General features: G+C 45.9%; 1 protein-coding gene across 1 annotated transcript in view; it reads right to left on the reverse strand.

Moving 5' to 3' along the window:
• Positions 1-19193, reverse strand: part of galnt9 (polypeptide N-acetylgalactosaminyltransferase 9) — a 74419-nt gene that overhangs the window by 45728 nt on the left and 9498 nt on the right. Inside the window, exons 2-4 of the mRNA XM_071918670.2 lie at positions 18685-18865; positions 9066-9232; positions 2742-2916 (exon numbers count right to left, since the gene is read on the reverse strand). Coding sequence (XP_071774771.1) covers positions 2742-2916; positions 9066-9232; positions 18685-18865 — 523 coding nt within the window. The remainder of the gene's footprint in view (positions 1-2741; positions 2917-9065; positions 9233-18684; positions 18866-19193) is intronic.

A 19193-nucleotide genomic window follows, 5' to 3' on the forward strand; every position in this document is an offset into this window, starting at 1 on the left:
TTCTATCTTATTAATTCCACCAGTTTGTCTAATTCGTAGAAAACCCACCAGGTCACACGGCGCCGGGGCATTCAGCAGCCATCAAAAGTGTTGGTTTCTGAACCGTGTATTTCATTACAACCTCGCCGCAATGACAGCCGTCTTATCTCCGCCACACACTCAGCAGGGAGCGGCGGCTACACCGCTAATCATTAATCATTAATAACCTGAGATTGCAACAGTGCAGGATTTCAAAAACCAAATAAATATCAATTTATCTGCGGCTCCCCACCGTAGCCGCGCGGTTCAAGTGCGGCGTGCAGTAGTTCGTGATTACAATGCACTCCCATTTCCTCCCATTAATCCTGTTTACTCAGGGAGCGGGGGGGAGGGAGCCTGGCCCTGCTTGAAGCAGAATGGACAACCTGTGTCTTAGGGATGGATGGATGTGCAGCGCCGGAGGAGATTGTGAACATTTAGTTGATGCAATACCGCATTAACGATAGGCAATGATTTCATATCCTCGTATTAAGGCAGAGTAAAGCCTTGGAAATAAGGCTCCATCACTCCGCTGGTGAGAACTCGCTCACTCGCTCGCTTGTTAACTCCTCATAAACCGACATGGCACGGAGGGAATGTGAACCAGCTGTCAAGTGCACTATACAGTGTGATGCAATTATGTTTGTTTTAACATTAATGCGAATCTGCAGTTGGACTGCGAACGCACGGCGCCCCGGGGGGGGGGGACGCCACGCCAGTGAATCACACCATCGCAATTGAGCGCTGGCAGCTCCGTCTTTGGCTCGGCGCGCTGAGAGGCTGGATGCACTGGTGGTGTGTGCAAGGTCATTGAGGGAGGCTCAGTGCAAAATGTAGAGAAACCATCCATCTCACTTATCACTGTATGTGCCATGGCGAATAATCATATTATGATAAATAGGTTGCCTCTTCCATTGTAACAAATAGACAGATACGGCGAGTGAATCTATTTGAATAAAGGGCAGCAGCAGAGCGTGTGTAGACTCTACAGACGTAGATACTGTAAATGCACACACACTCACACACACACAAACAGACACAATGAAATCTAAGCAACACAAACACACGTCTTACTAGGAATCAAGATGCCTGTCATCTCATCCATCGCCATATCCCTTCGCCCAGAATCTACTTGTCGGAAATCACAGGGATTCAGCTCTACTTTTCATTGACTCCTGTAAATACAGCCCCATGTGAAAGCAAATCCGAGGCGCCAAAACAAAACACAAAGGCGGCGGGTTATCAAAAGAAGAGGGGGGGTGGGGTGGGTTGGGGATGCAGGAGAGTGAGGTGCATGTAATGCACGGCGGCAGCAGGTGAGCTAACTCAAAGGAATTTTTTGCCGACGGAGCCTTGGCATTTAAAAGAAGGGGGGGGGGGATGGGGCGAACATGAGAAAACGATGAGGATGGGGAGGCGGGTCGCGCGGGGGCACGGGAGACGCATCCATTTTTGAGCAAGAACAGACGGGGAAACAGATGAGGGAACCACCGGGGTATCAATTATCATCAGTAATGCACGCCGGCGATGATGCAACCCCTCCTCCCTTAGTGCTGCTTCTTGGCCGGGGCTGCCGGTTGTGCTCGCCACAGCGCTGCCTCCGGGCCGGCGGCTCCTGTTAAGGCTAGCAGACAGGGAGCGATCAAGGTGCGGTGGAAGGCGGGGGTCAAAGGTCACCGCGTTCGGAGGTAAACGGCTGACTAGACCGCGGTGTTTTTTATTCATTTTCCATGCGGAGTCATGCCGGCGCTGACCTTTACTGCTTTCATGTCATCTTAATAAAGCAGAAGGGAAACGGTTATGTTCTTTACTGATGAATACCATTTGCATATTCTCATATAAAGTGACCTTTATGTTGATTTCAATAGCGTTTCCCCTGTTTTCATGTTTGCAACCTGCGAGGCCTGATACGCGAGCGTGGCTGCGCCTAGTTAGCCGAAGTGGCTGAACTGCAGCCAGGGACGCCGTCAACAATTTATAACCCAAACGTTTGGCTGCGCCCTCCTCCTCCATCCCTCCTTTCCTCGCTCCATCCCTCCCTTCCTGCCTCCCAGACAGCTTCCCAGGGAACAAAAACTACACTCCATCTTCAAACGCTGACAGGATGACAGGCTCAAATTAGGTGCCAATTACAAGTGTTTGAGTGACTTGTTTGGTGGTAAACCTAAGCGGCAGCCAGACATTGGACTGAGACCCCCAGAAGTAATTTCATAATGCAGAAGAAGCCCGGAGCCCGCTAGTAAAATAACGCAGAAATACACAACATTTGAGCTTCGGCTCCCTCTTTAATTATGATCATCCTCGCCTGTAACAGTGCTCGGCTCTGTGTCTTGTCAGAAGTGTGTATTCGCCGGACAGGTAGTGTCATTTAAGCCGGGATGTCTTTTTATTCGGTTCTGCCCAAAGGCCATTACTCACAATTTAGAGAGAGATGCACGAGGGAAAGCTTATTAACGATAAACCCTTACTCATAATAAGGGTCATTCTGCTGAAAAAGTGCTGCCTCAGTTAGAATTGCCAGGGCTTATATTCACTGCTCGGCCTGGCACCACATCAAAAATGCTTAGGGAAGACTAAACTGCATATTTCATGGATAATAATCTAAGATGACAGCCCCTGTATTGAAAACATAAAACGCAAAAGCACAAAGTCAAAGACAAAGGTGAGGGAAGACAGAGGGAAAGGGGCGAGACCTCGCTGTACTGAACATGACCTTTCCTTACCAGCCGGTGTTGAACTCGACATGGGCGTCGAAGAAGCCGACGACGGGGGCCGTGGCGGCGTTCCAGCCGTGTATCCTCGCTCGGATCAGGCCCTCCCGCTTGCTGTTCCTCACGATCTTCACCAGGCCCGGGTAGCGCTTGTTCACGTACTGGTCCAGGTTGAATTTCAGCTCCACTGGAAGAGGCAGAAGAGAGAGAGAATCCTCCTCTAAGCCACATTCAAACGACAGTGTGAGAACATTAACCAGGCAGCTGTGGTAAATGATAATGCGTTTCCAATTCATTACTGATGTTGAATGGATTTAGCCTAGCCTGCCTTGCCATGTTTACATCATGAGGGCTGAAATGGAAATAAGACCCTGAGTTTATTTTGATATTCTTGATGATTTTATTTATAGCAACACTAGGCAACATCACAGGTTGGTGGCTCCAAATGGCAGCAAGAAAATTCTGTATACCGAACCATGATTGCTTTATTCCAAATGATACCAAAGGGACAAGATCTAACATTGGTGAGTCCAGCTTTCTCTGGACAGAGCGCAACTCACTGCTGTTTAGGAGGTTTGATTTGTGACTTGAGCAGAGAAGTGACCAGAATTTCATTTGGGCAAATAGAGAGAATCTACAGTCTCAATTAGTGGGGATGAGACGCTCTTCTCTGTTGCAGCCCCACTTTGTGATTTAGGCTGATAAGATATTTTACATCAAAATCGTTTACCTTGCGCAGCTTTATTGTGTTTTTGAACTAGATGGATATAAATTCAGAAAGGTAGTGCTCCATCGATTAGCCTCTGAGAGTTTTACGTGAGAATAATTGGCACAATCTTTCGGCAATGCCTCAAGGACAGCGCACAGTAGCTCAACTTTCTGCTATACAGTGCGACTATCTGCTGATGACTTTATTCCAGCTGGATTATAACATCGCTCCTCCTCTGAGCCCGGCTGTCATCAAACTTTGCGAGGTAAACAGCCAGCGCCACAAATTGCTGTCTGTGTTTTGTTGGAGGATGGATGGCTGTTTGAGCTTCCCCTCCACATTACTGCTGAGCGCTCCACTTTGTATGGGAGAGATTAATAAGGAGCGCCCCTGTCGCGTGGCTCCTGAACGCCATCCGCACCTATAGCTTCAGACTTTGCCTCCCTGCATAAATCAGCGACTGAAAGAGAAAAAAAACGGCAGTCTAATCCCTGTCTCTGTGGCTGAGGAGACGCTGTCAGTGGGAAGGATTGTCAGTAGTTTCTTTCCGGCTGAAGGTCCTAACATATAGCTGTAACTGCTGCAGGGAGGAGAGTGTGAATATGGAAGCAGTGACCCTTGAAGCAAACTGGCCCGAGCGTTTGACACCAAATTCAAGCAGCCAGTGAGTCACGGCAGCCTGGTTTCTGTCTGTCTCTCTCTGTGGCTCTGTTTGCTTTTTTATTTAGAGGGTTCTCTGGTTATGTTTAAGGTGAATAGAGATGATTAGGGAAGAGTTGGCAGACAATGGAAATAATTAAAGCTGATTTTTATGTAAAAATTCACCCGAAATCAGCCGAAATCACAAAGTGCAACAGAGAAGAGCATATCATCCCCGCTAATTGCGTGTGTGCGGCTTACTGACGTCACATAAAAACAAATTTACCAATGTGTGAAGTTCCATAGTGCAGCTTTAAAGGACTTCATGTGCCATTGTACACAAATTAAACTTGTAATTTGGCTTTCCATTGGCCGTTGTGGGGATTGAACTTGTGAAATTCCAGTTATGAGACAGTCTCTTTACCACCGGACTACCCCTGCAGCTAAAATATGATGAAAGCCATTAGAGTGCAATAATTACTGGGCTTTGCTGGGAAGGAGAAAAGTTATGGGCCTCCCTCTGATCCTAGCAAATAGAAATTTGGACCGCATCCATGGCTGGAGAGTTATGGAGCGAGGAATACATTTTAAAGGGACTGGCAGTGCAACACAGCAGAGGATAAATAACTATCCATCATACTGTGAATATAAAATGAATAGCGCGCCGTACAGAGAGCCGCGTGAATTCCTAGGGCAAAATGGAAGATTATTGAAACCCCTGCGTTAATGATAGATGGTAGGTAGGTATTGAACATGCACTGGATTATTTAAACAGTAGTGAGGCCTTACATTTCACTTGCATGCTGCAAAGTCTGAATTATGTCCTCCCATAAACCTGCCTTGCATGTGGTCAACAACCCACCAGTGCAGCAGTATTCAAAATATGATACAGGGTTTACACACCGGAGCACCTTTCAGCTGCGTTTTGTTACGTATTTGCAAAGGTCTGGCACCTCGCTTTTAAAATAATCATGATCATAAAACCTTCAGAAGACACAAGATTTAGTCCCGCCTCACCAAGAAGCCTTTTTTCTGCGTTTAGCGAGGCGGATTTATGGACTCGTCTTGGATATCGATACCGAAACGGCTCTGAAACTGATTGCACCGATCAATCACATGCGGGCCGGTGCAGTTACCTATCTCGCTAAGCCGGCTTCGCCCGCAAGTGACGCGGCGTTCATGAAATATTCACATATTCGTAGCCAAAAAGTAAACTGATACTCCTCACCCTGGCATAACAAGGTCTTGGAAATAGCATCCAAATGCTGCATTATAAGCGCCGCACTATAAGTGGGAAATTTGGAGGCGTTTTGCATTGGCAGCAGACCTATGCATTAGGAGAAATAATCTGTGCCGTGGCATGTCAGCATCATGGAGGTTATCCACCCTTCACACATTTATTGGAGACAACATGATTGCAAATTGGTTCGTGTTTTTCGACTCCTCCGCCCTCAGCCCGCTCTTAGTGTTGTTACATCCGCTTCATTTAGAATTAAGCACTGGCTTGATTTGTATGCTTGATTTTCTCTGAATTATTGACAGATGGATTATGAAAAGAACCATCAGGGACACACTCTATAACTCCTATGAACTGCTTTATATCTGCTTTTTTCATTGCCTCTACTTGCTGCTTTTGATATACAGCTTACACTGCTGGACACTCACATTACCTCCTTTACAGCTGCAGCCGCACTGCATGCCATGCTTTCTGAATGCATAGTGATTGAATGCTGTGCTAGGTATAGTCTTACACTGTCCCTTTGCACTGTATGTGAGGTCCTGTGATGTCTCCGCAACAATGCCACTAAGACACATTTATTGTAATTGGCAAATGAACTCATTCTGAAACTGATCAGTCTACCATCTGCAGGATACAGATTTTTAATGGAACATAAAGCCAGAGAACTTCAACGTAATTGAACAAAATTGGACCGAATGAAAGAACAAAGTGAAGATCATTGGCACATCTACTGTAAATGGCAACAGTTGCAATTTTGTTTTTTTTTTGCAAGCATTAAAATGTGTCGACACAAATTCCTAACAATATGTTAATGAGCAAATCCTACATCTAGCATCTTAAATCAGATTTAATATATGCAGTGTTTACAGTAATTCAGCTCTATTTGAAATGAATATTACAAGCTGTGATCAACTTGGCCTTAGTTTATATCCTGTTTTCATTATATGAATCATTAAGTTATCAATTTGGTCGTGGTATTTGCGGGAATTGAATTGTGCGGGGCTCATTAAGCCTTTCCTCGCCGCTAATATGGGGGAACAACGGTGAGCGGAGTCATCCTGCCTGATAGACGCAGCTAAAGCTCATCAAGGGGAATGTGAATTTACATCAGACTGCTGGAGCCGGTCCCGTGAATAAACCTCTCAGCCACCAATAAATGTCACCGTCTGTCCCGGCAAAGGATATGTGTCGCGGTGACAAGGCAAACATGCTTCCCGCGCATGATTCATTATGCCAGGAGTGAGCGCGGCTGCACCTCCGCTCATCTCGCTGAGCCTTGTTTAAATGAGAGGGGACAGGCATAGCCGTCCAGAAAAGGTCAAGCAGTCCAGCTTGCATGTTAATCGTCTAATGTCAGACCTGAGCGGCTCCCGAGAAACGGCTCCCGCATCTGCACAAATTACCATCACCCATCGCAATGGGTAAACATACAGTAAGAGTTAGGGTTAGGCCCATATCGATTTGCAGATGTATTGGCCCGAAATTGACCTTTTATTAATGCTGCACTAGGCAACTATCGTATGTTGGCGGCTCCAAATGGCAGCGAGAGGTAACTGTTTGAAAAATTTGAACTTCAATACCCAGAAATCCTGACAAGACAAGAGAGGAAAAGATCTAATGTTGGTGAGTCCAGCTTTCTCTGCTCATTGCTGTTTAGGAGACAGTTTGGATTTCACTCTTAAGTTTTGGTTCATCAGTTCCTGTGGGCGGAGAAGATTTCCCATACCAGACACCAGGATTTCATTTTGGCAAATAGTGTGAATCTGCAGGGTCTCAATTAGTGTAGATGAGACGGTCTTCTCTGTTGCAGCCCCACTTTGTGAATTAGGCTGATAAGACGGGTGTTATTTGTCCATAAAATTCTCGCCTTGTGAAGCTTTGAATATCAGATATCAGTCATTTCATCTCCTACTGATATGATGCAGCTTCCTCCCTGACCACAACTACTACACATAAATACAGTCTGTAAAACCTGCGATGAAATTGTATTTTCTTTGCACTTTTTATTTATTCATTTAATTGTTCAATTGTGTTTTTTTTGGAAATTAATTCTCCATTCAAAGGCTGAATTGTACCCCAGAGTTTCCTTTTCCTTTGAATAGGTGTGGTGGGTCACTCTGCCTTCAGGAGCTGCTAACCCCACAAGAATGTCATTATCCTGGGTTTCAGTGGAGAGTTTTAGTGTCCCATGATGGTCTAAAAGCTGTTTCAGAGGCTTTTCCACCCTGACAAGAATACAATTCTGGGGGAAAGACTGACTATATACTTGTCATTTTCTTGCCTGAAAAAGGTCAAATTTAAAGATATTGAATACTGCCACAAAATATTGGCCATTTGCGGCTTCAGTGTGACAATATTGGTATGGGTCTTTTAAAACCCATATCAGTCAAACTCTAGTGCGACTGCCGGTGCGGGGCAGACTGGTGATGGCAGACTGGCCAGTAGGCGGGCTCATCCCACATCATTAGAGGAGGGATCGGCTGCCATTTTTGCCTGTTCATTGGCTTTAAATGGCTGCCTGTTTAAGAGCCTCAGTGGGGAGCGGGGATGTGCCAATGTTGACTCTTGCTCGGTCTTCTTTCAGTATGTTATTTATGCGCCCTTTTTCTCTGCCAGCCTGGGGGAGGCTGGGCCGCCACTCCGTGCCAAGTGAAGGAGGGCCAAGTGTCGGCTGAAATCTAGTTCATTGTCCCTCCCTCTCAAAACGGGGAGGCTTCTGGGATGCCGAGCCGAGCGCCGTCAGCTGCCGTGGGCATCCCGGTGTGGAGGCAACCGAAACCTTCGCCCACATCACCATGGAGACAGTACTATGCAGCAGTTTAGAGAAGGATGAGACAAATCCCCTTGCCTCTTTTTTTTAAATTTTTTTTTAGCTATTTTAAAACCCAGTGTTCAAGAGTCCGCCCTCAGGGGTTCTCTATCCCTTCAACTCTCACTCTCTCAGCCGTCACACAACCACACACACACACACACACACACAACCAAGCAACAGACATGCATGCACACACCCAAATATGCACAAAAACTACAATAAGGAGCTTAGCTAATTAGATCAAGGTTTCTTGTTTGCTTTGTGGGATACTGACTGCTCTGGCAGTATTCCAAACGTATCATGCGAACCCATTTGTGTACGACACCTCGGTCCACGTTCCACCAAGGAGGACAAAACATGATAAATGGGGGGACTGTCTCAATTGAATAAGCAAACCTACAGCATTAGACAATGATAAACTGTGGGTTCTACAGGTTTTATGATTTAAAGTCTCAGCGGATACAGCTGGACACAAGAAACAATAAGAGGCAGAAAAGGAAATTTATGGACCTGAAAGCTGCTGGTTCGAACCCCCAGATTGGCTGGGAAAATCTCAGCCCAGATGCCAACAGTGGAAGACTGTTGCGGTGGTAATCCTTGAGATCCTCATTGTTTTTGTTATTTTGTCTCCATCTTTGGTGCTCAGCGCTCATTGCTGTGGTGTTTCTGCACTGCTCTTCCCAGAGATCACCTGTCAATCAAACAGTGTGTCCAGCACTGTGACGTCTTTTTCCCTGGATTTTCTGTTGATGCAGTTTGAGTTTCTCTTTTCTTTGTCTGTTCAGCCATGGTGGCTATCACTGCTCATGCTAACTACCCAGTTCTTCTTCTACTTATCCCAAACAAACCAGACAAACGTAAAACTGCATGGAACAGCGCATGTGTGACCTTTGCAGTGTCAGAACAGCTCCGATAGTAAACCTGCAGATGTCTTACCACTGTCGCTGTTGTCGTCCACCAGGATGATCTCCTTGAGGAGGTGAGCGGGGGTGTGGTTGACCACGCTGTGCACGGAGCGCAGGATGACCGACAGAGCCTCGTTCACGAAGATGAAGACCACCGAGATCTGAGGAAGGTCCTCTGGGTACGTCAGCTGCTTACATCTGTTGAGAGCAAAAAGATTCCTGTTATTAGCCAGTATTATGTACACAAGTGACCTGCAGTTTTTCTTTTGGATATTCCTCCTTGAGACACACATGCAGCGAGAGCTTTGTTGTTGCTGATTCAGTATTGGATGGTGTAATTGTCTCCACTGTACGTGGGGAGATAATGGTGAGGGTGCAACCTATGATTACGATCGTCATTCTTATACTTGTCTAATTGGGGTAATTTCTAGGGAATTAAATTCAATTCAATTAGATGAAACTTTAATGATCCGCATGGGAAATGAGGCCGCTGCTGCAGCAAACAATGAAAGGATACATAAAAGAAGAATAGGATATAAGAAAGAATATAGCACAATAAACCGGCAATTGCAACACTTTGAAATGCATGAATGAAAATGTGCAAAAAAAGTATGGATTCCAGTCGTTTCTGCATAATGAAATGTGAAAGAATTATAAAAATATCAATATGCAATATACAGTATAACAATGAGGGGAATATGTGTGCGAGAAAAGAAAGAGAGACAAAAGATGACATGAAAAATACAAGGGAAATGAAAATATTCCTCATTTTGCCGGGGATCCCTGGAATCTCCTCAAGCCAAGGACTCTCGGAACCCCTTCAAGAACCCCCTCAAGGACCCCTGGAACCCCTTCGAGAACTTCCTGGAACCCCCTCAAGAACCCCTGGGTGTGCTCAGCCCACTTGGAGAACCGCAGTATTAGAGAGGTCAAAGCGGCGGGGTGTGATGAGAGAACAGATTCATCCACTAAAGACTTTCAGATACCTTCTCCTCTCCTCAGAGTTAAAAGTTCAGCGTTGCATTGTAATGACTGTTTTTAACTTCCCTAACCCCACATATTAATCATAAATGAAACAAAGCAAACTAACTGAATTCTCGGTGTGTGTGTGTACAGCCTTATAATTCTCTCCCCCCCAAAAAAACAGAAACATGTCCTGAATCATCTTTCCTCGGTGCACAAAGCCAGCAAGGCAAAAAATAGCACTCTTCTAAGATTTCATCTGAAGGCCCACTTCTGTTTGATGGCAAAGCTGCAGCTCCCAGGCCTGCATGTGCTGTGGCTGCTGGCAGTACAGCGCCGTAGAAGTACATTTTCCCAGAATGAAGAAAAGAATGCTCATATTTTCACTGTTTCTGAAACAATACACCGGGGTTTTGACAGGTTCATGACCAGGTAAGATTTCGGTTAACGCTCTCTATGAATAGCATATCTATAAGGGCAATTATAATGCAGTCACAATGCCTTATAACCAGGCTTATAAGAACACATAATCCCTACTGATGCATTTTATCAGCACTAGCATTATAGATATGACTTAAAATGAGCTGCAAGTATGAGTGTCTAATGAGTGTTTATTCATTCCTCCTCCTCCTCTTCCTCTGCTTCCTCCACCTCCTCCTCCTCTGTTTCTTCCACCTCCCTCTCTCTCTTCCTCCTCCTCCTCCTCTTCATCCTCTTCCACCTCCTCTTCCTTCTCTAACAGACTGAGGAGCTCAACGCGAGAAATCTGCCCCAAAATGGAAAAACTCTCTTGCCACCGATTAGAGGGCTCCTCCGTCTCTCTCTCTCTCTCTCTCTCTCTCTCTCTCTCTCTCTGTCTTGGCCTCTCTCTCTGCCTCCTCCTCCTCTCCCTCCATTTCTGTCATGCAAGGACGCCATGGTAACCGCTTTTGTGGCGCAGTGATTGGAATCCGATTTCATGTTGCCATTTTCAATGACCCAGTTAATGGAATGAACTGCACACCATACAAATGAATATACGTTCACTCGGCCTGTCTCTCTCTCTCTCTCTCCATCTCTCTCTCTGACACACACACACACACACACACTCGCTCACACACACCCAGTCCGAATCTAGTGACTGTCTGCTGTTGATAATCTCGGTTCTGAAGTCTATTGGTCTTCCCTGTTACTTCCAGTAAAGCAACTGTATGTTTTTTTTTTCTTTCTCAGAGGCATACTGTAGCTTTGAAGTCACGAATGACAGTGTCGGCTGGACGGAAGCGCTGAGCCGATTCCTATGGCAACTGCGAACACACACACACAGCCGACGTCTTGCGAATCGCTCCACACCATTCCAATTAGGTTACTAACGCAACGGCCGACAAACGCTTTCCGCCCGCTCCTGCTTTGTTTCCCCATGTTCTCACATATCTTATTCAGCAGTGTTGAGCTGTTATGTGGGGATAATGAGGAGACTATTATAATTGTTGTGGCTGAATTATTTACAAGGGATTCTGGCTATAATGAAATACGTGTAATATCGCTCTGCTTTGACTATCAAGTTGACATAAATCTACTGTAGTGTAAACAAATCTATCGCATCCACTTTCCCTTCAGTAAATCCTGCCAGTCTCTCAAAATGTCAGCATCATGCAAACTACATGAGACACTGAAGTGACATATTTCAGCCTCCAGGTGAATATAATTAACTTTAACTATCTTTAACAGACTCATAGATTATTAGATGTGATAGGAGACAAAGAGTGAAGGCTGAGATTCGTTGTTAAAGCTGCACTAGGCAAGATTTTTATGTAAAAATCCACCCGTCATAACAGTTTCAATCCCAAAGTGGAGAAGAGCGTCCTATCTCTTCTTTAAAATCTTTGAAATAAAGATAAAAAAAAAAAACATTCCAGCCTTTTCTTGAACTAGCGCTGTCACACAAACCGAAAATTAATTTTAATTTTATAAACGTTCAGTGCCTTCACCAAATGTGTTCTGCAATCTGAAAATCCATTTGAACCACTATGTGTGTGTGGATGATACATGGATTGGAATAGCTAAAAACAGAAGAAAAAGAAGGACCAGAATAGACAGAGCAGCAGTCTGGCTCTTGACAGTGAACCGTGGCAGTCGATGGCAAACAGCTGAAAACATTCAACCGCGTCAAACAGTCCACCAAGTCCTGAACTGAATCTCAGTCCACCTAAACCGGCTGACAAAACTGGTGCCGGGAGCCAAATATGGAACCGTTTCACTTACAGGGACGACAAAGTCGAGTATCTTGGGAAAGCATCTCCGTGATTTTTATATGGCACTATTGCATAGTTTTATTCAGGCTTTTGATGTTTTCCTTGTTTCCATGGCATCATAGTAGTATCGTATTTTTAGATGTTAAACTTAGCATTGGTATCAAAGTCAAAAACCTTGACCATGCTCGTTCAAAGACGAAGCGAGTTAGCCGGACTCTCCCTCTCTCGCTGTGAGCCATCTGAACTCTGCTGGCGCTCGTGGCCCTGGTGGCCCGGTGGCCTGGGATGTCAGCTTGAGTCAGCAGCAGCAGCCGCAGGGTCGTGCCGTGGGGGGACAGCCACGCAGCAGATGGATCCCAGCATGCTGCTAACGGTACATCCTCCTCTCTCCACCCATTCACAGCCACTGGTTTCTCTATGGGCGCTGGTGTGTGTGTGTGTGTGTGTGTGTGTGTTTGTGTGTGTGTGTGTGTGTGTGAGACTGGACTGTGTTAGCAGGTTCTCACCTTCTAACAATGAATAGTGGCATGAGAGAAACTGGCAATTATGTTGGGAGAAACAACAGATGGCATCTTACTTGTGAAATCAAGAACATACAGTCGGTACTTTGGTGCAATGAAATACATCACAATAAAACGCAATACAGTAAATAAGATTTTTGCAATGACCATTTCTGCTGGTTTTATCTTATATTCTTTACTCCTTTATCATGCATGCATCACTCAAGGCAAGGGAATATTGTCACATCCACTGCCACTGTGACTTTGTCCCCCTGCTTTCCTCACTTTTGGTGGCTTTTAATATTGATGACCTCAGTGCTACTGCTGCACAGCTAAATTGAGGCAAATCATGCTCTAAAATTATATATGTACAAAAATCAAAAGTTTGTATTCTTTTGTATGTCATATGTTATTATAGTGAGATAGTAAAAATAAAATCTGAAATAGAGCCCACAAAATAACACTAACTTTTGATTTTTATGCATTGTCATATCATGTATATCATTTCAAAGCATGATTTACCTTGTGCCAATGCTGTCGCCACAGCTTTGAGCGTTGGCGCTATGGCAACAGTGCAGAGTCCTGATAGGCCGGCCAAGGCAGTGACGAGCCCTTGGATTTTAAGGTGGAACCGAGGAAATACAGGCAACCGGCTGAGAAGCACTGACATTCCTGACTCCTTCACTAAATGTTGGTGCAGATTCATGCATGGGATTGAGAATCTGCTGCCCGATCTCACTCTCCTTCCTTGGACCCGAGCTTAATTTCATGCCATATCATCAATCATTTCCATCACTGCGGCCCGCATGCATTTGACAAGAGAGGTAATAAAAGGGAAGCTAAACCACAGCGCCTGTTTATGATGGAGTATACTGTGTGCGTCTATCTATACTTTAAGCCCCGCTCCCGCTCTGTATTCGTAAGAGTAAACGCGCAAGTGTGTTGATTGATAACCCTTCCACTGTATCATTTCAGTCCCTCCCCGTGCATTCCTGCTCTCCCTCAGCAACTTCCCTTTGTTCCCTCTCGCGGCTTTCTCTATTGCCTCTCTCAATCAGCCTTGCCAGGTCTATAAATACAATGACAAATCTGGCAGTGAGTTTGAGGGGGGATTTTCTTTTTTTTTTTCGCTCTCCTTTGCAGAGACACAGCCGAGAGACGGCGACCGCGCAAAACAGGATGATGTATGTTTCGTCCCGTCCTGTTACGTGTCTCGCGGCGAGCCTGTGTTTAATGAATATTACCATAGTAATGTCTTGTGAAAGTCAGAGGGGGCGAGGCACCCCCATCGCTTCTAGTTGAGCTGTGGTCTGAGGCTGGATTTCAGTGTCGAGATCGTAAAGTGATATTGTAGTTCCATTGCCCTAGTTACTGGATCCAATTTGGGGCATCGGTCAACCTTAAATTTGTACCTGTCTGCAGGAGCGGGGAAGCCTTGTAAGGCCGTAACAGGATGAGCGATCGACTCATCTGTTTGTAATGGGACTGAGCTCACTGGCCAGCGCTCATAATTTGACCTGGAACAAGCTTTGACAGAAACAGAGCGCCAGATTAAGACTTATTCCCATCACACCTCCCCCTTCTCCTCCTCCTCCTCCTCCTCCTCCGCCTCCACCCCGGCCCCGCAAAAAGCCCGGGCCCGCTCCGTCTGACTTTCCCCCCGTTGGCCGCTCTTATTCGCTGTGAAATTTCACATTAACCTCCGGTAACCTGCAGCGGCGGCAGGAAACACCGAGGCAACTTTCCATTCGTGGGAGCGCTCTTCTCCGAAAGATAATCGTTTGGCTTGTCATTTCTCCGTCCCCCCTCCCCCTCGAGATAAACTCAAGCGTCGGAAAGAGCAACAACTTGCAGCGAGGAGGCCCCTGCTTACAAATGGGCACCGCGGAGACCTCGCGATCCCATTCTGCAGTATCAGAGGCTTAGGAGATGAGGCGAGCCTGCTTCTCTGGCCTTCCCGCGCGCGCCTCTCTGGTTATCACCCTCCCACAGATAGACAAACACAAGAAGAGAGGTCCTTGGGAAGCAGAGCATCCTTTGTGCTTCGATATAGTTTTAGGTTTAACAGCTATTTTGACGTAATATAAATCAAGCCTTCGGCAAAGTGACAATAGAGATGGCATCGCGATTACAGTAATTGAAATAAGAATCCTCTCGGGCGAGGAGGGCCGCAGGGTGAAAGGCATCTAGATGCATTAAATTGCATTTTTCTATCAACACGGTGGGATTTATGAGAGTGACCCTTTCGTTTCATTCCATGCCTTTTCTTTTTTTTCCTCGGCAAACTTAACAGCTCGTCTGTCGTCGTCGTTTTTTTTCTCTCCGCAACCCGATGAGCTGTTATTGTACCTAAGCCTCCCAAGGACGGCGCATGGCGAGGCCCTGAGTCACCACAATACCGAGCCTACTTAAAAGTCCCTCGGTATCTCGGTTAAGAATGTCACCAATAGAAGCGAAGGGCAACGGAGAGGAGCGCAGAACGGCGGGCGGTGAACGGGGATTACAGGTTCCGAGAATTGGTCTCTTGACGAATCCGAATTGTACCGAGAGACAGTAGCGGCTGTAATTATTATGAATCGGCTTTTGCAGCAGGCAGGTAGGTTTAAATCCTATGAAGAGGGTGAGGTGGGGGGGTGGGAGGGGGGATCAATATCATACTCGCTGGATAGAGAATTGAGATTGGGTGGTTGGAGAGCGAGAGAGAGAGAGAGAGAGAATGCATGAATTGTTCAATCGTGGCGATGGGCCTTGCCTTCCCTGTAGTCATCAAAGATCTCTCTGCTCAATGACTCCCGTTCAATTAAAAGCCCATTAGACAGGAGGTGCCTGGTTCCTGCACTTGCACTCACTGCTGCAGCGCTGCAGTCGCCTCTCGCCCCGCAGCACCGAATCCGAGTCAGAAATCAGATGGACGTAATCGTCTTTCTTACTGTACAAGACGTGAAATTGCAGCAGATAGACCAGAAGTCCCGTCTCGTGTCGGGACAGCGCCGACATCTATCTGCATCTATCTATCTATCCACTTTTGCTGTGAAGAATTCTCTCACTTGGTGAAAACACAGCTTTCATGTTTCCCTCGCTCTCCAAGGTGCCGCTTCCATGACGTACGCAGAGAACGAGACCGAGGTAAAGTGCGTTTGCGCCGTATTGATTTCCATTGTGCTCCGCAACAAATGTTATCACGCGTGTACCTATCGGTTAGCTGTCATGTAGAGGCTTTTCCCTTCTTTGAAATGACCCGTTTCCATGTTTACGAGAGCATATGCTTGTCTTACGAAAGTACAAACAATTCTTGTGTATTAGAAACTGACATGAGACGGATTAATACCCAGGCAGAGGAATCCCAATAACATACAAGGTTTGAAAAAATATCAAATCCATGCACAGGGAAGACATAACTCCACTCACAACCCGGAAACAGCCGCTTTAGCAAACCCCCGACACTCGCTTCCCCTTTTGTAAAACATCCAATTTTTTTGTGGAATTAGTCAATTAAAAAAAAAAGTCATTTCCTAAAACCCTTCCATTCCAGAAGCACTCTCAGCTGACGTTATTAATTAGCGAGCTCCTTTTTTACTCCCCCTCCTCCCCCTCCCCCACCTCCTCCCCCTCCTCCTCCTCCTCGTTCCGCTCTTGTCTAATTTTTCCGGGCGTGAAAGGGAGCGCGGAACAAAGCGCCGCGGATGAAAATGAATTGTTATCCCCCCGCTAAAGCCCACAGAAACCTCTCGGCCGTCAAGATTTCCTCTCAGTGTCTGTGGCTGTCGGCATTGTTCTCTGACACCGTGTGATATAAACGCCACTGGCGGCCCTGATTACCCCCCCCCTCATCACCCCCCACCCCCACACCCCCAAATCCACTTCCCACAGCACTCCCCACTCATTGTATCGCAGATGTAGCTCCGCAATCTAAATATAAAAATTTATTTCAAAAGACCATTAAGACTGCTCGCCGGGTTGTCCGCTGGGTCTCTTTCATAAAAAAAAAAAAAAGAAACTACTGCAAGATGCCTTTTATTATTACATTATGAACTGGCTCTCAGACTATCGCCATCATCTTGGCAGTCTGTGACAATGTCCTTTCATGTCGGGATTACGTGTGTCTAAAGCAATTTCCCTTTTTCGTGTGACTCCTCGCGGGCCGAGGCGCTACCCTGAGATGCCCCGTGGCCATGCTGAGTGAACCGAAGGAGGGAGGAGCGAGGGGAGGAGAGAGAAGAGGATGAAAAGTGTCAAAGGAGGATGCTGAGGAGGTACGGAGGAGGAGGAAGAGCTGAGATGTGGAGGAAAAGTTCTTGTTTTCCTTCTGACAGCAGAAGGAAGGCTGTGCAGGCAACCTTCCTGCTTGTATTAGATGACGGAGATGTTATATCCAGACATGCGGCTGTCTCCACCTTGAAGCCTCTCCATGTGGTCTATCATTCAGCCATTAGATTTGTTGTGGAGAAAGCTTAAGCACTCATCACTGCGTATTATATCAGAAGGTGGGCTGGTTTCTCCGGCCTTGCGAAGAGTTCAACATCGGGTTATGTTTTCATATAAAACATTTCTCAATAAGCTGTCAAACTACTTCTCATCTTTTATGGTATGGAGAGCCGGAGCACATCAAACGCTCTCAAGATTGCCTGGTTTTAGAAATTCCAGATTCTGCTCTGAACTGAGCAAGGAACTGAACTGGTAACACTTTACAATAAGGGTCACTAAGTTAAGGGTTAGTTAATGCTTAATAAGCATTAACTAACCCTTAATTATCAGTTAACTAATGTGTCTGGTAATCATTTACTAATGGTGTTCATGTTAACTAAGGTATTAATTTATACATTATTTAATAGTCATCTTTATAAACTATTAAATAATGTATAAATTAATACCTTAGTTAACATGAACATCATTAGTAAATTACACATTAGTTAACTGTTAATTAAGGGTTAGTTCATGCTTATTAAGCATGAACTAACCCTTAACTTAGTGACCCTTATTGTAAAGTGTTACCACTGAACTTAGGATGGGACAATTCAGAGACCCAATCAAGGACACCGAAAAATTTGAAGGTTGGAATTAATTTCATCCATTGTTTACATGGATGAACCTTTATCATTCTTTTAAATGGCATAATTATTTTAATCATTTAATCAGTGTGCACTTAGATTTAAATTTAAACATTTATCATTTAAAATTGCACTTTAAACTGCACTTCCCTGAATAAATAAAGGTAAAATAATAATAATTTCAATTAGCATATTACACACAGTGCAATTAGTTTCTTTGCATGTCTGTTTGAGACACATATCCACTTTTCATTAGGCTCCATTGAACGGCAAGTGTGTCACAAGCCATCTCTCCTCAGTCGCCGTATTAACCAGAAAAAATGTTGATGTCACCTGCCAGCCGGTGCAAAATGAACGCTGACCGCCCTAAAATTAATACCAAACATGACAGTGTAAAGTGTAATCATGTGTCAAAGTGTGTTTGCGGTACCAAAACAAATGTATCCATACTGCCAGAGTGCGCTGCTCCCTGACTCAAGACAAGGAAGGGGGCGGTACTAAGGGAATCATATGCAAATAGCACACAAATATGAAAGGTCTGTCTGTGTGCCGGTAGCAAAATGAATGTCATACAGCACCAGGTGCACCAGAACATCACCTGCTGGTGGGCGTTCATTTCCCGGCGGTCAGCATTCATTTTACGGCGATCAGTGTTAATTTTACGGTGGTCGGCTTTAATTTTTGCACTGGCCGGCGGGTGACGTTTGGGTTTTTACTGGTTAATGTGGTGACCCACTTGGCAAGGGAGAGGGGGTTCAACATCTTACCGATGAACATGTTGCAAGGACCAAACCGGTAAACTTCCAGCTAGAAGACAGTCTCTCTATCCACAACCCAGAGTGGAAAAACAGGCGTAGAAGAAGGCGGAAGGAGAATTTTAGGAAGGAAACAGAAGTGGGACCTACTTTTTCGGCCTGTAGTCTGGGATGCTCCTGTCCAGGGAGATGCGATCGCTGAGCTGGGCGTTGTAGCCGTACTCCTCGTACTTGCCCTCGGCGTCGCGACTGTCCTCGCCCAGAGTGGCAGCGGCTCCCCCCTGGCCGAGGCCCCCGGGCCCCTCCACCAGCCCCATGGGCTTCGCCAAGCCTGCCGGGAGAATCGCACACCCACGCAGACACACACACACACACACACACACACACAGAGAGGGAGAGACAGGTGAGAGGAGAGGCCATGCAGAGGGGCAGCTGATTGACATTCTGCGGCGGTGTGAGGAGATCGGTGTATGGCAGCTCTGAGACCCAGCGGGGCTCATCCGTAGGGCATCATTACACTGTCTGTCAATGGAAGAGCTGCAAAACACCCACACGGACACGGACGTCACCGAGCTGAGAGATGCAGCAGTGTGAAGGCGAACATTACATTTGAGACTGCTAAATTTACAGTATACAGCTGGAGGTCACACACAAAATAT

The sequence above is a fragment of the Centroberyx gerrardi genome, chromosome 8, assembly GCF_048128805.1.
Source record: "Centroberyx gerrardi isolate f3 chromosome 8, fCenGer3.hap1.cur.20231027, whole genome shotgun sequence".
NCBI classification, from domain to species: Eukaryota; Metazoa; Chordata; class Actinopteri; order Beryciformes; family Berycidae; genus Centroberyx; species Centroberyx gerrardi.